The 22,015-nt window shown below is 42.7% G+C and overlaps 1 protein-coding gene across 8 annotated transcripts in view; it reads left to right on the top strand.

Moving 5' to 3' along the window:
* Positions 1-22,015, top strand: part of ABCC5 (ATP binding cassette subfamily C member 5) — a 96,064-nt gene that overhangs the window by 15,351 nt on the left and 58,698 nt on the right. For 4 of the 8 annotated variants that reach the window (XM_032171742.2, XM_058426489.1, XM_058426487.1 and 1 more), the window contains exons 3-8: positions 12,873-13,030; positions 13,522-13,677; positions 14,331-14,478; positions 19,240-19,473; positions 19,623-19,796; positions 20,373-20,520. In XM_032171742.2, coding sequence (XP_032027633.1) covers positions 12,873-13,030; positions 13,522-13,677; positions 14,331-14,478; positions 19,240-19,473; positions 19,623-19,796; positions 20,373-20,520 — 1,018 coding nt within the window. The other 4 variants (XR_009209339.1, XM_058426490.1, XM_058426491.1 and 1 more) reach the window with 4 other exon arrangements.

Here is a 22,015-nt window from a genome sequence, read left to right as displayed (position 1 = left end):
GAATGGTGTTAGGGCCGCAGAGGCGTCTTTTGCAAGAGCAGATCTGTCTGCTTATGCATCGAACGTTACCTGTTTTTCATACCAGAGGTGTCTATGAATATGTGTTTCCCTGATCTTTGTTTGAACCTTGATAGAATCTGAATTGCTTTTTGTTATTGTTGTTTTTGTTTTTCTTTTTTTTTTTTTTTTTTTTTGAGATGGAGTCTGGCTCTGTTGCCCAGGCTGGAGTGCAGTGGCATGATCTTGGCTCACTGCACCCTCTGCCTCCTTGGTTCAAGCAATTCTCCTGCCTTAGCCTCCCGAGTAGCTGGGATTACAGGCATGCACCACCACGCCCGGCTTATTTTTGTATTTTTAGTAGAGACCGGGATTTCACCATGTTGGCCAGGCTGGTCTCGAACTCCCAACCTCAGGTGATCCTCCCGCCTTGGCCTCCCAAAATGCTGGGATTACAAGCATGAGCCACCCCACCTGGCAGAATCTGAACTTCATTGTCCCTTTTTAGCTTCCCTGTGACCTTACTCCTGCCCCATTGCTATTACCTTGGTAGGAAAAATGCTGAGTCTCCTAGTCACATAGTCATGGGGAAGATATAAATGGCAGTCATACTTCCTCGTTTAATATTTTTCTCAGCTCCTAGATCTGCCAGTATTTTTCCCTTTGAGACAAAGCAGCTGCTGTGGATGCCTTTCTGTGTGGCCGGGCTGTCTGGCCACTGACAGCCTTTCAGTGTGCTGTGCTCCTTAAGAGAAATGGGTCCCCTCATCTTGTTTCAGGGGAAGCTTTAAAAAGTTACTTGTAAAAGGAATTGAAAGCATCATAACAAAAAACAAATGGCCTCATAAAATACATTCCTCTAGGTCAGCCTATATCAGTACTAACTGTGTTAGTTCTTACAGCTATCTAGGGTTACCTTAGTACTATTGACATTTTGGGCCACATAATTCTTTGTTGTGAGGGCTATCCTGTGCATTGTAGGATGTTCAGCAGCATCCCTGGCCTTTACCTGCTACAGCTGGTAGCACCCCTCAAACATCTCCAGATATTGCCACATGTCCTCTGGGCAAGCAAAACACCTCACTTGTGAACTCCTGGGCTGCACCGTGTGACACAGTACTATTGTGGCTATTAAGCATTTGACCTGTGGCCAGTCTGAACTGAGATGTGCTGTAAGCATAAAATACCTGATTTCAGAGACTTAGTACAAAAAAAGAAATACCTCGTTTGTAAAATACCTAATAATTTTTCACACTGATTATATGTTAAAAAAAGATAATACTTTTTATTGGGTTAAATGAAATATATTATTTAAATTAATTTACCTTTTACTTTTTATTTTTAGAGTCAGGGTTTCACTCTGTCACCCAGACTGTAGTGCGGTGGCATGATCATGGCTCACTGCAGCGTCAAACACCTGGGCTCCTGTGATCCTCCTGCCTCAGCCTCCTGAGTAGCTAGGACTACAATCTCATGCCACCATGCCTGGCTAACTTTTAAATTTTTTGTAGTGATGGGGTCTTGGAGGGTTACACAGACTAGTCTCAAACTCCTGGCCTGAGGCCATCCTCCCACCTCAGCCTCCCAAAGTGTTGTGATTACAGGCATAAGCCACTGCACCCTGCCTACTTTTTGCTTTTTAAGTGTGGCTACTAGAAAAATTTAAATTACATTATATGGCTTACGTTTGCAGCTTGCATTATATTTCTGTTGGACAGTGCTGAGCTAGAGTGTTGATCTACTGTAGTTTAGCCATTGATTTTGTATTAAGCATTTAGATCCCTGTAAGCTGTTGGGTTTAATGGTTTTTTCCTTTGGAAGATTTTCCTTTATGCAGTAAAATTATGGAGACACAGAGTATGTAGTATTACATATTACCAGTTTGCTCTCCTGCATCCCTGCTGGTAGCATATTAAAAATCAGTTTAATGTTCAGACCGTGTATGTTTGTCTATATTTCCCTCCTTTCCATATTGCATTTTCTTTTCCATATTAGATTTTATCTCTTTTAAGGCATATATGGTTGTATCTTTAATTTGTATTTCTCGATTGGTGATGTTGGGTCTGTGTGTTCTCTCCTGTATCTAGAACAGTGCCTGGCACATAGTAGGCCCTCAGTAAGGACTAGTTGAATGAATGGATGAAAAAAATACTGTATTTTACTTTTTCAGTATAAGTCCACTACTTGAAATATATTATTATGTTAGTTACTTGGTTACTTATTTTTATTTATTTATTTATTTATTTATTTATTTAGAGACAGGGTCTCAGTCTGTCACCCAGGCTGGAGTGCAGTGGCATGATCTTGGCTCACTGCAGCCCGATGGTCCTGGCTCAAGCGATCCTCCCACCTCAGCTTCCTTAGTAGCTGGGGCTAACGGTGTACCTTTTTGGTATTTTTTTGTACAGGCGGGGTTTCATCATGTTGCCCAGGCTGGTCTCAAGCTCCTGGGCTCAAGCGATCTGCCCGCCTCAGCCTCCCAAAGTGCTGGGATTATAGGTGTGAGCCTCCTAAAGTGCTAGGATTGTAGGTGTGAGCCACCGCGCCCAGCCACTTGGTCACTTCTTTAGCTTTATCTTCCCTTCTCTTAATGCTAATTTCCTTACGCAAAAAAGTTTCCTTTTCATGTTTGAACCTCTCTTCCCTTTGATACATTTCTGCTTGTTGGGGGTAAATGGAGGCTGTCCCCCATCATAGCTGGACTAAGTATGCTGTATAATTTATGTCATCATTTTTAATGTAATTTTTGGGAGGTTAATTCCAGATAGATTAATGTATGATGTGAAACCTGAATCTCAATTAATTCATCTCCAATCTGGTTAGTTGGTAGGAAGGTAGGTAGTACGTAAGATGTGGGTGACTGTCTCTGTCACCCAGGCTGGGGTGCAGAGGTGCAATCATGGCTCACTGTACCCTCGACCTACCAGGATCAAGGGATCCTCCCGCCTTAGCCTCTCATGTAGCTGGACCACAGGTGTGCACCACCGTGCCCAGCTAGTTTTAAAAAATGTTGTATATAGATGGGTTCTCACTTTGTTGCCCAGGCTGGTCTCGAACTCCTGGGCTCAAGCGATCCTCCCACTTTGGCCTCCCAGTGCTGAGATTACAGGTGTGAGCCACTGCACCTGGCCCAATCTGGTATTTATTTGTCCCAACAATATTCACTGATTCATGATTCCCTACCTTGTTATATTATTTATGCTTTTGTATAGTAAGCCCTTATAGCTTGAATATATTAAGTCTTTTCTCTTGGTTCATTGCCATTTTTAATCCATTCAACCTTAGAATGTTGATAACTCACTTTATGGAATGTTAACTGTGGTAGAAAATATTTATTTTTACCTTTAAATAGACATACTTTTTTTTCCTGGCATGCTCGGCCATGTGAGCTTTTTTAGGAAGCCTAGAGAGGAAGAGAAGTTAGCCATCCAAGCATATAGTTAGTTACAAGTGGGAGACATCTGTGCAGTTACTGGCAGGTTAGTATAAAGATGCTGTTATTTTATGTTTCTTTTTTTTTTTTTTTTTTTTTTGAGACAGAGTCTCCCTCTGTCACCCAGGCTGGGGTTCAGTGGCGTGATCTCTGCTCACTGCAACCTGCACCTCCCAGGTTCAAGCAATTCTTCTGTCTCACCCTCCCGAGTAGCTGGGACTACAGGCATGTGCCACCATGCCCGGCTAATTTTTGTATTTTTAGTAGAGATGAGGTTTCACCATATTGGCCAGGCTGGTCTCAAACTCCTGACCTCAGGTGATCCGCCCACCTCAGCCTTCCAAAATGCTGGGATTACAGGCGTGAGCCACTACGCCTGGCCCTGAGTCATTGTTTATCTTAATCTGGTATTCACCCTGGGGAAGAAAGAAGAGCCGTTTGTGAGGTATACCTGGGATCATTTTGTACAGTTACGGTTTATTTGCTTGGTTTTGTTTTTTTGTTTTTTTTGACAGGCCCATAGCATAGTGATTAAAAGCCTTAGCTCAAGGCTGGATTGAAATCCCTGCTGTGACCTAACATCAGTGTGCCTCAGTTTCCTTAGCTGTAAAACGGGGATACTAATACCTACCTCAGAGGGTTGTTATGAGGATTAAATTAGTTAATATCTGTAAACCATTTAAAACAGTGTCTGGCACATAGTACATGCTATGTTGGTTTGTTATAAATTTGTATAAATTTTCTTAATTACCTTTAAGTGAAAAGCTTGCCTTTATAAATGCATACTAGTCGTGAGATTTGGCTGTACACAAGGAAGATTGCTATAGCTTACTTTATTTCTTGCTAATGTCAAGACAACCTGAGGTCCACAAAATAGAAGTGAAAGTACCAAAGTTAATAGCAATTCTCTTTTGCAATAATACTGGAGCACATCCTGTAATAAAGTTAATTAGGGCAAACTGGGTAGAAGTCTAATTGCTAGAAGCTACATTTTTTTAATCCTGTAACCCCAGTGATAGAATTTATCCTAAGTAATCCAGAAGGAGAAAAATAAAACTATAATTGTATATTATACTATTAATAATAAGCGAAAGCTGGGTGTGGTGACTCACACCTGTAATCCCAGCACTTTCGGAGGCCAAGAATGGAGGATTGATTGCTTGAGCCCAGCTCAAGACCAGCCTTGGCAACATAGAACCCATCTCTACAAAAAAATAAAAAAATTAGCCAGACATGGTGGTAGTGCATGCCTGCAGTCCCAGCTACTATGGAGGCTGAGGTGGGAGATTGCTTGAGCCAGGGAGGTCAAAGCCGCAGTGAGCTATGATTGTGCCACTGCATTCCAGCCTGGGTGACAGAGCAAAATCCTGTCCCAGACAAAAATAATAATAAGCAAAACAGCTAGAGAATCTAAACAGAAGTGGAATGGGTAAGATCACCTCAGTGGTACATCATGTAGCATTAATTGATGATATGTAGAATGTAAGGTAAAGGTATTTTGCAGGTGTTTTCGTTGACATTTGAATACTGGGTGCCAAACTCTCCACTATGCCAGAGGCCAGGGATACAAACAAGAGGAAGACAGCTTGCCCTCTAGGAGCTCTTACCAGAAGCATCCTGCTGTGGTGGTGTAGGTACAGGGAAGACATAGGAGGAAGGAAATAAGTTCCCCGACCTTGAAAGAGCCAGGGAAAACTAAAGGAAAGAAGAAATAGTTGAGACAGACCCTAAATTTATTGGCTAGGTAAATTGGGATAATATAGCTAACATGTATTGAATGTTTATTATATACCCAATATTTTGCTAAGCACTTTTAATTATCCCATTAATTCCTCTCATCCCTATGTGATAGGTGCATGTACCGTTGTAAAAATGAGTCAACTGAAGCTTAAATCTGTATCTGTCTTCTAAAATTCATGTTTGAAATCACTGTATTTGCTATGGCTTCCAGCTGTGGGAAAATTCTGCCTATGGAGATCTTCATACTTTAAGGCCATAAGAAAAAATAGTTTTGTTGGAGTAAGAGAATTATTTTCTCTTGTTTTTATTTTTTATTTATTTTTCATGTTAACATTTGAGAGTTCTTGCCAACAGCTGAATATCTGTTGCTTATTGTTTTGAGAGACCTGTCTCTGAAGGAGGTAGGTGCAGATATGGAGTGGGACAGTGGTTCTTCAAAAGAGAAGATCCTATATCATATCCTGTATTTCTGTCAGATATTTCATTTTCCTGACTTGGGCAATGTGTAAAGATATGACAACAAGATTGACAATTTGGGAAAACGTTTAGGAAAGAATAGCAGGGACAGGATGTGACTTGGAAAGTTCATTGCTTAGAGTAGCAAGGTTTGATTCTTTTCGATCAACAGTATAGACTTTTCCATCCTCTTACTGTGAGAATTTCTACTCCATGCTTTGTTACCTGAGAATTCTGAGATTAGTGCTATTTCAACCACTTTTATGGGGGTTTGTCAGGATAAAATTGCACCGAGTGCCTTTTTCTAAAACCAAAGGCAGCAGGAGAGCCCCAAGTCTCTGCCATCAGTAGTGCCACTGCAGTACTCATGAGAAACCTGGGGAATGAAGGCTTGCCTGGCAGCTTTCATTTGAATCTTTTTAAAAAGAGCCTTTGAATTTGATGTTTTCCAATACAGAAAGTAACTTACTACCTAGGAGGTGGTGTAACATGACATAGTTATATATAGTAAAAGGAACAAAAACCTTGCAATCAGAGGATTTTAAAAATATTATTAAGTCCATTTACTTTTCTATGAATAGGTTTTAGTGAAAACTGTCACTAGGCATTTTAGAAATGAAGAAAATGAAATTAGTGTGTTATACACATAGGAATTGGCATTTTTTTGGTTCCCCCCATCTGGAATAGTCTTACAGATAGGAGGCACTTGGTAAGTTATTTGTGGAAAGAATGGCTGAAATCTGTGAAGATTCTGGTTTCCTATTAATGCTAATATGCCATGCTCATGTAAACATACTGATGGATTGCATGCCAAGTTTTCCTCTTCTGATGCTTCTCAGACATCAAAAGATGTTTATAAAACCCTTCTAACTCTTGAACTTGGTTCACCTGGAAAAGCAAAAGTACTAGAATAGCTCAAACAATTTTGAAAAGGAAGGATAAAGTTGAAGGCATCACACTATCCAATTTTAAGACTTAGTTTATAGCTACAGTAATCAAGTCAGTAGTATCAGTGTAGGGACAGACAAATAGATCAATGAAATAGAGTCTAGAAATAGACTCACACGGGCATGGCCAACTTTTCGACGTAAGTGCAGAGCACCTTGCTGGAGAAATGGTAATCTTTTCAACACATGGTATTAGAACAATTGGACACCTGTAGGCAAAAAAGTGAACCTTTATGGAAACCTTACACTTTATACAAAAATTAACTGAAAATGAACCATAGATTTAAATATAAAATGTAAAACTATAAAACTTTTAAGAGAGCACATAGGAGAAAATCTTCATGACTTGGGGGTTGAAAGAAGAGTTCTTAGGCATGGCACTAAAAGCACAATTGTAAAAGAAAAAATTGGTAAATTAGACTTCAAAATTACAAACTTTTGCTTCATAAATGGCCCTAATTAGGAGGATGAAACATGGCCATAAAATGGGAGAAAATATTTGCAAATCATATGACAAAGAACTTTAATCCAGAATATATAAGGAACTTGCTAAACTCAATAATAATAAAAAAATTTCACTTAGAAAATAAGCTGTAATTTCAGCACTTTGGGAGGTCAAGGTGGGAGGATCGCTTGAGCCCAGGAGTTCAAGACCGGCCTGGGCAACATAGTGCTGTCTCCACAAAATAAAAATAATTAGCTGGGTGTGGTGGCACGTGCCTGTAGTCCCAGCTACTTGGGAGGTGGGAGGATCACTTGAGCCTGGGAGTTCAAGGCTGCAATGAGCCATGATCACGCCGTTGCACTCCCAGCCTGGGCAACAGAGCAAGACCTTGTCTTAAAAAAAAAAAAAAAACATAGAAAATGGGCAAAAGACTTGAACAGACACTTCAGCAAAAAGAATGTAGGGGTGACATATAAGTACAGATGTTAAACATTATTCGTTCACCAGTAGGGTAGTACAAATTAAAACCACAATAAGATACCATACCACACCTATTAGAATGGCTAAAATAAAATATAATGCCAATACTGGCCAGACGCGGTGGCTCATGCCTGTAATCCCAGCACTTTGGGAGGCCAAGGCAGGCGGATCACTAGGTCAGGAGTTCGAGACCAGCCTGACCAACATGGTGAAACCCCGTCTCTACTAAAAATAGAAAAATTAGCCAGGCATGGTGGCGGGCATCTGTAATCCCAGCAACTCAGGAGGCTGAGGCAGGAGAATTGCTTGAACCTGGGAGGCGGAGGTTGCAGTGACCCGAGATTGCACCACTGCACGCCAGTCTGGGCGACAGAGCAAGACTCTGTCTTGTGGGGGGAAAATGCCAATACCAAGCACTGGTGAGGATGTGGGGAAACTAGATTTCTCATCCATTGCTAGTGGGAATGTAAAATGGTACTGTGGTCAAGTAATTTCAATGACAACTAATATTTGAATCATAAATAATGTCAAGCTGCTTTATATACTTGTTGTGCTGTCAAAAGTTAAACAAGAAGTGAGATCTCCACTTGAAGTCAGGAGTTTGAGACTAGCCTGGGCAAAATGGCATCTCTACTAAAAATACAAAAATTAGACGGGTGTGGTGGTGGGCATTTGTAATCCTAGCTACTTGGGAGGCTGAGGCAAGAGAATTGCTGGAACCCGGGAAGCGGAGATGGCAGTGAGCCAAGATTGCGCCACTGCACTCCAGCCTGGGTGACAGAGCGAGATGCTGTCTCAAAAAAAAAAAAAAAAAAAAAAGTGAGATCTCCATTCCAGTACAAATTTGTAGTGGATATATTTTTCAAACCGAAATTACAGTTCTAGCAGCCTTTTTTAGACCTCGATGATGTATGAAGCAAATTTCCATATTTCAAGATCCATGTATTTTGGAAATAGTGGCAATGGTTGTATAGTGTTGTGAATATAATTAATGCCTCTGAATTCTATACACTTAAAATGGCAAATTTTATGTTATATATATTTTGCCACATAGAAATAATCCATTTAACTGTGGCATTTAGTCGCTTCCACATAACTTTCCATTGAAAGTGATTAATCTGCAGTGTAATGACATGATAAAGGTAAATGTCAAGAGAGGAATCTAATAGAATTCTATAATGTCTTCCATGAGATAAAAGGCTCAATTAAAAGTGTATATTCCTGGATTTAGCTCAGTATTTGGAAGTTCCTGTCTTTGATTTTTTGTTTGTTTGTTTTTTGGTTTTTTTTTTTTGAGACAGGGTCTTGCTCTGTCTCCCAGGCTGGAGTGCAGTGGCACAATCTTAACTCACTGCAATCTCTGCCTCCCTGGTTCAAGAGATCCCCCTACCTCAGCCTCCCAAGTATCTGGGACTACAGGTGTGTGCCACCACACCCTGCCAATTTTTGTATTTTTAGTAGAGATGGGGATTCACCATGTTGACCAGGCTGGTCTCAGACTCCTGACCTAAGGAGTGTGCCTGCCTTGGCCTCCCAAAGTGCTGGGCTTACAGGTGTGAGCCACTGCACCCAGTCCGGCAGTACCTTCGTGAAGACATTTGCAAAAGTGGAATTGTAGAATCTCATTGCAAATCAGCATTCATAGATGAAGATTTGCAATCAATTTTGATGAAAGGGAAAACTATTTTAAACCCCAGTTAAGTGAAATGTTATTCCCCCATAAAAGAATTTCATTCTTCTCATCAGGAGACCTGTATTACAAAAAATTGTACTCAATTATTATAATCTGAATTGTGTCAACATTTTGTGGAGATTTGTTTTCTCTTGTAGTAGGAGTACCTACTTAATATCTTTGATTTTGCCTCTTAGCCCACAAAACTTAAAATATTTACCTCTGGCCTTTTACAGAAAATGTTTGTCAATCCCTAGCTTAAAGCATTGATTTTTCTCTTTTTCTTCTTCTTTTTTTTTTTTTTTTTTTTGAGACAGAGTCTTGCTCTTTCACCCAGGCTGGAGTGCAGTGGCGCTATCTTGGCTCACTGCAAGCTCCGCCTCCCGGGTTCATGCTGTTCTCCTGCCTCAGCCTCCCGAGTAGCTGGGACTATAGGCGCCTGCCATGGCGCCTGGCTAATTTTTTGTATTTTTTTTTTAGTAGAGATGGGGTTTCACCATGTTAGCCAGGATGGTCTCGATCTCCTGACCTCATGATCCACCTGCCTCGGCCTCCCAAAGTGCTGGGATTACAGGCGTATATGCTTTGAAAGCGATGAAAATCTCTCCTTATTCTCTGTTTTAGCTGCATCCCAGAGATGTTGATGTATTGCAGTTTCATACTGTTTAGCACAGAATATGTTCTGGTTTCCATTTAATGCCTTCTTTTTATTTATTAATTTAAAGAGATAGAGTCTTGTTCTGTTGCCCAGTCTGGAGTGTAGTGGCGAGATCATAGTTCACTGCAGCCTCAAACTCCTGAGGTCAAGCAATCCTCCCACCTCAGCCTCCTGAGAAGTTGCGATTATAGAGGTACAAATTGTCACGCCTGTTTGATGTCTTCTTTCACTTACATTACTTAGAAGTATATTGCATAATTTCTGAACATTCAGATATTTTAAAAATCTTTGTTACTGAGCTCTAATTAAATCCTAAAGTGGTCAGAGTGCATGTATACATGATGTCAATCTTGAGATTTGTTGAGGTTTGCTTTATAGCCCAATGTATAGTCCATTTTGGCAATGTATTTGAAGTGACATTTTTCAGATCTTTTGTCATCTTCTGAAGCTTTGGATATCCAAATAAGGTTGGTCCCTGTAACATTCTGTACCTACTCTGTACAGATTCCCAGTTTCTACTCACTTAAAGTAGGTGTGCTTGTATTTTTAGTGTATCTTTCTCCTTTCTCAATCCAGGAGTTTTTTTCCTTCCCCTTGTGGTTATATGCAGCTTATAGGTAAGAAAAACCTTTGTAATATACTTAAATCTCAGCAGTCCTCAGTTCATTATCAAGTGCCGTAGTCCCTAACCACTAAATTAAGTGTTGACCTTATACATAAGGACTTCAGATAAGAGCGAGTTTGTTTCTTGTTGACTCCTGTCATGTTGTACCATTATTCTCTTGAAACTGGTCTGACTTGCCTTTGACAAAAGGAAAGGAGTGTGCTTTGCAGGGCTATGTGCTTTCCTAATACCAGGAAGTTATCTAAAGATACTTAACTGTGCTGTGAACTAAAGCTATTGTGTTTGATCTGCCCAGGCATCCAGCTGACCCCTGTATACAAAATTCTACCTGTTCAGTTCTGTTAGTTTAAGCTCCCTCTGTTCTTTGGTGGGAAAAGAGGTGATGTATAAAAATCAACTGCTTCGTATAAGGCTTGGTGTGTTAGGTGCTAAACCACTTAACTTTTTCTTGATTTGGGGATGTATTCTCCTTGTTTTTTGTTGTTGTTGTTGTTGTTGTTGTTTTTTCCTTCTTTTAGAGACAGAGTCTTGCTCTGTCACCCAGGCTGGAGTGCAGTGGTGCGATCATAGCTCATTGTAGCCTCCAACTCCTGGGCTGAAGTGATCCTCCTGCCTCCACCTCCCAAGTAGCTGGTACTGCAGGCATGCATCACCATGCCTGGCTGATTTTTTTACTTTTTGTAGAGATGGTGTGTTGCTGTGTTGCCCAGGGTGGTCTTGAACTCCTGAGCTCAACTGATCCTTGCAAAGTGTCAGGATTACAGGTGTGAGCCACCATGCCCAGCTGAGATCTGTTTTTTACTATTTCACAATAATTGCTGGAAATATTTGTAATAAGGTGACTTTCACTGCTAAGAGAGAAAAGGAAGATAAGGAAATTGAGGAAAATGAAGCTTCTGCTTCTACAAAAGGAAAGCATAAACGTTTGAGTTGCTTTTAGAGTAAACGGGGGATAAGTGTGTCTAGATTCTTGACCCACGCTCTTCTGCTACAGTGAGACTTAGAATGCACTTTTGCATGCAGTTTTGTTAATCTAATTAACGAACATTTATACGCTTTCTAGTTAGTAAATACATGTAACTTTATATTTCAGCTCATGAGATCCTTTGTCGCATGCTGCAGGGAAGTGTAGAGCTCTTCAGCTGTGCAGCCAGGATGAGAACTCACGTTCTGTTCTCCCTGCTGCTGATGCGACAGGGAAGGCACGTGTACATCCGGGCTCTTTCTGCATGGCAGGGCTGTTTAATTGGGGCTGATGGAAATTTTTGTCATAGAAAATGGGCAATCAGATTTGCAGTTAGTAGTGAAATAATTGACTCTCAATCCATATTGGGAAACAGAAGATAAAACATTTGGTAATAAAAATGTAAATTTTAGAACATAGAACACAAAGAGTGGTCCATAAGCCGGGTGCAGCGGCTCACACCTATAATCCCAACACTTTGGGAGGCTGAGGTGGGCGGATCACGAGGTGAAGAGATCAAGACCATCCTGGCCAACATGGTGAAACCCCATCTCTACTAAAGATATAAAAATTAGCTGGGCATGGTGGTGCACGCCTGTAACCCCCCTACTCGGAGGCTGAGACACAAGAATTGCTTGAACCGGGGAGGCTGAGATTGCAGTGACCCAAGATCATGCCACTGCACTCCGGCCTGGGCAACAGAGCAAGACTCCATCTCAAAAATAAAATAAAATAAAATCAGGGCCGGGCACGGTGGCTCATGCCTGTAATCCCAGCACTTTGGGAGGCCGAGGCAGGTGGATCATGAGGTCAGGAGTTCGAAACCAGCCTGACCAACATGGTGAAACCCCACCTCTACTAAAAATACAAAAATTAGCCAGGCATGGTGGCACATCCCTGTAATCCCAGCTACTCCGGAGGCTGAGGCAGGAGAATCACTTGAACCCGGGAGATGGAGGTTGCAGTGAGCCGAGATTGTGCCACTGCACTCCAGCCTGGGTGACAGAGCGAGACTCTATCTCAAAAAAACCCAAAAAAACAAAGAGCGGACCCTAATGTAACCTATGGACTTCAGTTAATAATGAATCTGTATTGGCTCATCAATTGTAACAAAGGTACCACACTAATGGAAGATGTTAATAATAGGAAAAACAGATGAGGAGGACAGGGGAGGTACAGAGGTATATGGGAACACTCTGTACTATCTGATCAGTTTTTCTGTAAAACCTAAAGATGCTAAAAAAAAGAAAACCGTTTAAAAATTTTAAATATCTAGCTTAATGTTCCCCAATGGGTTCAAATCATACAAAGTTAGTGTTTAACCTCCTGATCCTTGCTTGGAATTTCTCAGTTAAGATGAGTCCAGGTTGCAGTTTGAGCTGTTTCATCAGTTCCATTTGCCTTTCGCCTGTGTATTAACTGTGCTCTTGCCTTTCTCCCTATCTGCTGGAACAGTTGGAATGCCAAGATGCCTTGGAAACAGCAGCCCGAGCCGAGGGCCTCTCTCTGGATGTCTCCATGCATTCTCAGCTCAGAATCCTGGATGAGGAGCATCCCAAGGGAAAGTACCATCATGGCTTGAGTGCTCTGAAGCCCATCCGGACTACTTCCAAGTAAGACGCCCTGCTGGGTGATGACAGTGAAGCATCAAAGGCCTTTTTTCTTTTTTTTCTTTTGAGATGGAGTCTTGCTCTGTCGCCAGTGGCACGATCTCGGCTCACTGCAACCTCCACCTCCTGGGTTCAAGCGATTCTCTTGCCTCAGCCTCCTGAGTAGCTGGGACTACAGGCGTGCACCACCACCAAGCCCAGCTAATTTTTTTGTATTTTTAGTAGAGACGGGGTTTCACCATATTGGCCAGGATGGTCTCAATCTCCTGACCTTATGATCTGCCCACCTCGGCCTCCCAAAGTGCTGGGATTACAGGCGTGAGCCACTGCACCCAGCCCATCAAAGCTATTTTAGAACATTCAGGCCAAGATTAGATCAGCTGGGGAGACCGGTCTTTAGTCAAGAGCTGTGTTCACTAAACAGTGTCTTTTAAACATGGGCTGCCCTCTCCGCGCGTGTTGATAGTTTTGTGATTTCGGTTTTCTCTCCTTAGACACCAGCACCCAGTGGACAATGCTGGGCTTTTTTCCTGTATGACTTTTTCGTGGCTTTCTTCTCTGGCCCGTGTGGCCCACAAGAAGGGGGAGCTGTCAATGGAAGACGTGTGGTCTCTGTCCAAGCACGAGTCTTCTGACGTGAACTGCAGAAGGTAGGCGCCTCTGGTCCACCCTCATCTCCCCCGTGCCGGGTGGGCAGGGCCTGAGCTAGGAGTGTGAAGTCCACAGCTCTGTGTCTTTAAAGAGCCGAGCTGTCCAGTGGAGGGCGGGTGGCCTGGGGATGACTTTCTCTTTGCTCTTTTGCTTTATCTCCTATTTCACCTTTGATCCTGTTTTAACCACGGGCTTTCTCTCTCTCTCTCAGCCCCGCTTCTCTTCCTGAGTCTGCAGGGAGATTATGTTGCTGCCTTGTGACAGAATACATTTTTGTGGTAGCTGATTGTCATGATTAAAATCTAGTTTACAACTTTACATTTTACCACAGGAACCTTCAGAAAGGGTTGGGGGCCCCTGAAAAAGGAAGTTCTTATTCACAAATTGCATTCAGGGATCATTTTCTGGGTGGAAAGAAAGGCTTTTGCTCTCATCATTTTCTGTATCCTGGGAGGCTCCCTATACAGGGTAAATGCGTCGTTCCCCAGGAAGGGTATTTTTTCCCAGAAGGTGAAGACTATGTACATAATTTTAAAGGAGAGACTTGTATGAGTGGTGGCAAAACCTGGAGACAAAAAGTGGTGGCAGGCGGGGAGCTAGGTGTGCCTTTCCCCCGGGGAGACGTGTAACGAGGACGTGTGCCCTTGTTAAGACTAGAGAGACTGTGGCAAGAAGAGCTGAATGAAGTTGGGCCAGACGCTGCTTCCCTGCGAAGGGTTGTGTGGATCTTCTGCCGCACCAGGCTCATCCTGTCCATCGTGTGCCTGATGATCACGCAGCTGGCTGGCTTCAGTGGACCAGTAAGTTCTAACCATCCTTTCCGACAGTCTCCAGGGGCCCGGCCACGGCCAGCTCTAACACTCTTATTCTGTTGCAGGGGTTGTGCTCAGCTTTGGGCTAGGTAGCAGTCTTAGAGATGCCTTAGAGATGTCTGTTGAAAGGGGCCGATGGATTTTGGCAACAGCTGGAAGGATGAAAGGGCAGTGTTGCCAGAGAAGAAATGGAACTGGCTTGACTTCTGGGCGGGGGTGAAATGGAACTGACTCCAGTTCTGCACAGGACTGTGCCTCTCGGTTATATGTTGACATGAAATGACAGTCGGTGCAGGCAGATGTGTCTTGCAGTGCTATGAGTGGGTGAGAGCACGTTGTGTGGCCCGGGCTGGTGAGCCAGCGCCAGGGACATACTGAGTGCCTGGAGGCAGAGTTATCACGTTTGGCAGGTCCGTGGCAAATAAGCCCTGAGAAAACTAGAGGACTGTCGAGGATTTTAGAGTGTGACCTGGAGTCCGTTTAAGTTTGGCTTATAGTGTGACTGTGTGGCAAGCGTTGGGGTGGCAGCCGTGGTTTTCCCCAGTCTGTACTGATGCAGAGTAGACAAGAGAGCCTTTGACGTTCACTCTGTTTCCTGGGCACCTGTTTCTTACACCTGCTGTGCTGCCTTACACTTGAGACCTTGATTAAATCTATTCTCTACACATTTGCCTTGAGGCATCGGAGCAGTAGTACTGCTTGTACTGTGCGTTTTCCGTGTGTGGGTAAGCTGGAGGTTCATGGTTTTGGTAAGTATGTGCCTAAGATGCATGGCGATTAGGTAAAACTAATTTGCAGTTTTGTTTTTGTTTTTATTTTTTTAACGTTTGATGCCTCTTGTTAAAGTTTTGATCTCTTTTCTGAAGCAGAGAACACTACTTTTCTGGTATTGGGTTTCTATATTATTAATAATTGACCAACTAACATACTTTATATAAAAGTTTTAAGTAAGAAGGACCATGTAACTGAAATGTTGTGTTATGTAATTTACCAAAATGGCAAACATTTTCATAGAGCCAGCTTCCCCCAAGAAGAGCTTCTGTCATTGTTTCACTACAGGGCTGGTGGCTGCTCTGATCTCATAGAATTCTTTCCTCTGGGTAGCACCATATGCAGGCTTTGCGAATAAAGTGATCATGGGCTTTCTTGATTCCGTTGGCCAATGCAAGAACTTCATTGGCTCCCCTCTAAAAAAATTCCGTGGATTGTTGGGATTTTTATTTTTTATTTTTTGAATAAAAAGCTACCTATCCATATTCAGCTTGGTGGCTTCACAGTCCCTCCCCTGAACATCCCTGTATTCCTTAATCTCTCATTTATGGTGCAGAACACTGGGATACTAACCTCTAGGAAACTGTTCTAGCTGCCAGGGAAAGCTAAGAGCCCTCCTTTAATAGGAAAGCAGCAGCATGCTTTTTCTTCTCTCTGCCCTTTCAGAGAAGAGCACCTTAAGGCCAGTGTTATTTCATGGGATTCTGTCCTAGAGCTGAGAAAGCAATGGACTCATCCATAGTCTCTTGTGTAGATTTAAAAGTATAAACAATACACATTTCCTTTTTTGGAACTCTAATTCTAATATGTTTCTTTTTCACTGGAAATTGAAAAACCAGTCTGGTTTTGAGATTAGTACTAGCAGTGAGTAAACCTCCTGTCTGTGGACTTAAATCCTTTTGAGGAACATTCGTTTTAGATTTTTACAAGTTTTCTAATCTGGCACGACTTTCAAACTAGCTTAGTCTGTTCTTACAGAAACCTGTGTAAGGACAGACTGCCCACATACGGGCTCCCCAAATAAAACGGCATTTTTATTTCTTGTCCCCGCTCGGGTTTCACCGAACCTTGGTAGCCATACACAGAACAAATGAAACACAATCAAGTTGTTGTGTTCTGTTTGTTTTTACCTGCCAGCCAGCTGATGCTGACATTTATACACCAAGATGATCCAAGGTTTTGGTGACACCAGTGGACTACCGCTATATGTGCAGGGTGCCCGGGAGTCATAATAATGTTAATGGAATACCAGAATCTCTAACCGTGTGGTCCTGTGTAGCCACATTGCTACACTTACCGAGATGCTTTGGGGCCTTTTTGGATTAAGACAGTTCTAAAAGACCAGGCCTCACCTATGATCTGTGTATAAAGAATTAGCATCGCACCGTAGATCTGCAAGAGAAGGCCGCCTCCTGCAGTGCTCTCTCTTGGTGAATGCTAACTCTGCTCGAGGGCCTTTTGGGGAAAGGACAGTGTAAAACCCTTAGAGAGGTAAGTTTCCCACCCTTCCAACCTCTCTCCACCTGCAGCTTGCTTGGTGCTGTCAGGATCTGGATTTGGGGGGAGTCTCTCTGTAGTGGAACCAGTGACAGAAGCTGTTCTTTAGAATTTTCAGGATGGCTGTATTCTGCGGTCAGAATGAGAGAGTCAAGCTGGGCAGAATCTCTCGCCAAGAGTTCAGGTAAGGTAATGTTTATTCACTGGGAATGCTTTCCACAGCCAGACAGCTATGCTAACAGTCTCAAGTTTTCTTCCAGTTTGTTTAGATTTAAATGATACATTTGTAACTTTTTAAAAACTAAATTTTGGTTGGATTTTTCATGAAAACCTCTTTTTTCTTTATCCCCTAAAAAATGGTTTGAAATGTCATTGTTATTTAAAAACCCGATGTGTTGGAACTTCTTTAATCTGCTGTTTCCTCTTTTTCCCCCCCCTTTGAAAGTTTCGCATAGTATAAGCATTCACTATGTCTTTTACCTTCCCTGCTCCTCCCCTCTGGGAGGCGCTGATGCTATTACCCAGTGCTGAAAAATGGCACTCTAAAGGTATGGGAAGGAAGGAGCCCAAGGCAACCACCTGCTGTCCTTTCAGCCTTCCTTTGGAGACTGCTCCATCAGTGCCGAGGTGTGTGGGAACAGGCTTCACTGCACCGCCATCTTACTGAGTTGCTTCACGTGAGGAAAAGGGGGCTTTGGCCCTGTGACTCAGTTCCACATTTTGGATTGCATACTGGAAAAGAAGCCAATCTTCTTGCTAGTAAACCAGCAACCCGGCTGTATACAGTGCTGACCCAAGCAATGGATATAAACCTAAAAATCTGAGGGAGGGGAGAGGTGGAATACAGTAGTTCTTGGAACGTGAAGTCTCCTATTTGATCAGGTTATTTCCTGGGACTTGGCAAAAATCTGATTGGTGGGGATCTCCTAGGACCTAGTGGACATCTGGTATTAATTTAATCTCAGGAAAAACAAGAAATTAACCCAGAGAGAGTCTGGGTTCTGGAATTCAGCATAGCTACCTCCAGACCTTGGTGTCTGGCCTCCATTTTTGTCTGTCATTCAGCTCTGACTTACAGCTGCAGTCACCTTTGCTATAAGGCACCTGGGTAGAAGGGTGGATGGGCTTCACATTAATTTTTTTCTTCCTTTAGGGTGGGGGATTGGTTTGGCTTTCTTTTGTTGTGGTTTTTTGTTTTATTTTTGTCAAGATTGATTTTTAGATGCAAGGACTTGAAAAGACCCAGAAGGATGCCACCAGTTTTTCCTTGAGGCCTAGGATTTTTTATTCTGTCCCAAGCAGAGGTAATTCCTCACAGCTTAGTGCACCAGTAGCACCAGCCATTTTGAGCAGAGTACCTCTTTGGGGAGCTTTTCGTTTTGTTTTGTTTTTAATTCTCTTTCCTTAGCAGCAAGGTCTTTTTTCCTAGAGAATCTACTCCATTGCAGAATCATTGCAACCTCAGGAGCCCTCACTGATTGAGTGCTGTCAGCCTGATCTACTACTTTGGACTCTGGAAACAGATATGGGTTCTATTCTCTATTTCTACTGTGTGTCGTTAAACAACCGTCGGAGGCCAGATGACCTGTTAGATGGCTAGTCCTGTATAACTCGACTCTGTATGTTTCAATGTATGTTACTGCAATGCTTCACCTGCTGTACAGTGTTTGTGAGATGCTCTTTGAAGATGGTACTTTTATATTTTTTCATTTTCAATAAAAGTACATTCCTTCCCACTTCCTGGTATTTAATACTGTTGCTGAATGTGCCTTGTGTGAGTGTGTGCTCCGGCGTTGCAGGACCTCAGCTGGAGGTGGCCCTCGGTGGTTCTTGGGGGCTGGCCGCCTTCCCTCTGCAGGTGGTGTTAGACATATGCTACCTGAGGTAACATGTTTTCATTTTTGGGAGGGAGTCGGGAGTGGGGCGGGCCCATGGGAGGGTCTCTGGATTTTTGATAGCCTGCTTTATTTGCTCTCTTCTGTACTATTAAACTGCCGATGTTTATTTTCAGGAATGTTTTGCAAATGCACTTCTCACTCTTCCCCAGTACAACTGTAGGTACACTGTTCCTTTTTATCAAATAAGCACGTTTGAAACGATCCAAAAAAAAGGTCTTAATTTCATGTAAAGAAATGTATCCATGTGTGGAGATACTGGAATAAGGTCAAAGCTATACTTTTGAATGACCATGTGTTTAGAGTTAATTTCAGCTCATTCATAGGTTTATGTTACATTAGAAAGAGTAGTGGTTTTGATGGTGTCCTGTAAGGAAGAAAGTTTGCAATTAGACCTGGCTCCTGCAGAGTGCCCTGAGTAAATTACTGCAGGCAGCTTGTAATAATTGGGTCCTCTAAAGTTTTGCTTTGCTTGCACACTGGTCCCTGAGTGGAGCTGCCTACTCTTTCTAACTTAACATAAAACTATGACATTGTGTGTGAGTGCCGTGGAGATGTTGACAGTGGTGTGTGTTTCTCCCTGTAGGCCTTCATGGTGAAACACCTCTTGGAGTATACCCAGGCAACAGAGTCTAACCTGCAGTACAGCTTGTTGTTAGTCCTGGGCCTCCTTCTGACGGAAATCGTGCGGTCTTGGTCGCTTGCACTGACTTGGGCATTGAATTACCGAACCGGTGTCCGCTTGCGGGGGGCCATCCTAACCATGGCATTTAAGAAGATCCTTAAGTTAAAGAACATTAAAGAGAAATCCCTGGGTGAGGTGAGTGAGGGGTGTTTGCTTCACAGCAGAGAGCAACTTCCTAGCTTGAGGTTCGTTCCTCTAGGGCCCTGCCTTGTCCTTTATCTTCCTCCTGAGACAAATGAACCGTGTCCTTGCAGGGTGCCCTCACTACTCTTTGTATCTTATAGCTCATCAACATTTGCTCCAACGACGGGCAGAGGATGTTTGAGGCAGCAGCCGTTGGCAGCCTGCTGGCTGGAGGACCCGTTGTTGCCATCTTAGGCATGATTTATAATGTAATTATTCTGGGACCAACAGGCTTCCTGGGATCAGCTGTTTTTATCCTCTTTTACCCAGCAATGGTGAGTAAGCCTCCCAGCTGAATCTTGGCAGCTTCTCCTTAGGAGACGAGTTACTTCCATTGGGTTATAATAGGCATTGCTGAAGTCTCGCAGCTCTGATTGGAAATTTCCTCAAAGCAAGTTCAATCTAGAGCTAGATAGTGCTTGCTCCATAGGGACAGAATTTTGACTTGAGAGGAGGTAACGTGTCACTTGCATGAAAAAGAGTCTGAATGAGAAGGCCAGCTGGTGAGCCCTGTCCCACTTGACATAGGAGTGTTTGAGTCACTGCACTGGAGTTGGTGCTAAGTGATAGGGCCCTCCTGCCTCCCCTTTGGAAGCACTCAGTATCTGTGGTCGCTATTGAGAATAAATACTTACTTGTCTTCATTGCCTTACAAAGAGATAAGAATTCAGTAATGTTTTATTACAATTCAATAGGTCACTTTTATTAAAGACAGTACAACTACATAACATTTGGCCCATCCTAGCAAACAGGATTATATGCTCATTTTATTGAGAATGACCTTAAGCAGATTAGGTAGTTCTCAGGTTTGAATGAGCTTTAATTTGGCGTGGCATCGCTTTTCCTTTCAGATGTTTGCATCACGGCTCACAGCATATTTCAGGAGAAAATGCGTGGCCGCCACGGATGAACGTGTCCAGAAGATGAATGAAGTTCTTACCTACATTAAATTTATTAAAATGTATGCTTGGGTCAAAGCATTTTCTCAAAGTGTTCAAAGTGAGTTTAAAGATTTCATATGTGCATGTAGTAGAAGGACTTTGGATTCTTTGGGTCTTATCATTCACACACTTTGCTTTCTGAACACATTACATACTAGGACTAGTGTCTAGTATCATAGGACATAATATAGAATCTTTGTGTTCAAAAGGGATCTTAGAGATTTGAACCCATAACCTCATCTCACTGATGAGGAAATTGAGACCTGGGAAAATGGTGATTTTTCCCAGTCAAAACACAGCTAGTTAGGAATAATTCAGTTTCAAAGCCCCCTGTGTATATTCTCATCCTGCCCATGATTTTCCAGCCTGGTCATGAGGCTTTCACAGAAGACAATATCAAATTACTACTGAGAGCTCCACCTTTGCCCACTCTACTCTGTGATTTCACAAGAAATAGTTTGTGGTCCTTGAGGTAAGCTGGGAGTCAGGATGGCTGGATGCTGGTCCTAGCTCTGTCAAATATGTAAGTGCCAACAAAGCTAGGAGAAATAGCACAGATGGGGCATTCAGAAAGATATCAACACAAGTTGAACCAGTGTGCCTTAAAACAGGTGAAATTTAAGCAGGAGATACTTAAAAACAAACAGATAGATACTTAATTTAAATAAAAGAGATGGGGCTGTTGGTAGACCATAACCTCATCGGGAGCTGAGTCCAGTGCTGTAAAACAGTCAGTGCATTATAGGTGGAGTAGAAATACAGTGTTCAGGCCGGGCACCAGTGGCTCACGCCTGTAATCCCAGCACTTTGAGAGGCTGAGGGAGGTGGATCACCTGAGTTCAGGAGTTCAAGACCAGCCTGGCCAATATAGTGAAACCCCGTCTGTACTAAAAATACAAAAATTAGCTGGGTGTGGTGATGCATGCCTGTAATCCCAGCTACCCGGGAGGCAGAGACAGGAGAATCGCTTGAACCCAGGAGGCGGAGATTGCAGTGAGCTGAGATCACGCCATTGCACTCCAGTCTGGGTGTCGCAGTGAGACTCTGTCTCAAAAAAGAAAAAAAAAACAGTGTTCAGAGCAAGGCAGCTGTTGTTTTCCTTTCACTGAGTAACCTTCAGGAACATGATATCCAATTCTGGAATCTACATTTGATTTATGAAGGCTGTTAAGCTAAGAAGCATCCAGAGGAGATGACTACTCAAGAGGTGCCCAGCAGTGGACGGGGCTGCCTTGTTAAGCAGTGAGTTTGTTTCTACTAGAGTGGAATAAATGGATTCTGAATGGACATCTGCCAGCAGGTTGACGGCAGGATGGCTGCCACTGGTCCTTTCTGGCTCTCTGATTCTATAGTTTTATGATCTTTTTTCTGAAATTTCCCTCATCCATCAGCCCCTGACTGGTATCTTTACCTGTATGTATTAATTTGAAAAGAGTGTTCTTACTCACTATAGACATGGCCAAGGTGTATAATACATGTTAAAGTAAGGAGTTCAGTGTTTTTATGTGACTTAGAAACTAGCTGTGAAGATAGTTCCCAATGCCTTAGGCAGT

Source organism: Hylobates moloch, unplaced genomic scaffold (assembly GCF_009828535.3).
Source record: "Hylobates moloch isolate HMO894 unplaced genomic scaffold, HMol_V3 SCAFFOLD_13, whole genome shotgun sequence".
NCBI lineage: Eukaryota > Metazoa > Chordata > Mammalia > Primates > Hylobatidae > Hylobates > Hylobates moloch.
The sequence above is the reverse complement of the archived record's forward strand: the minus strand, read 5'-3'. Positions and strand labels throughout refer to the sequence as shown.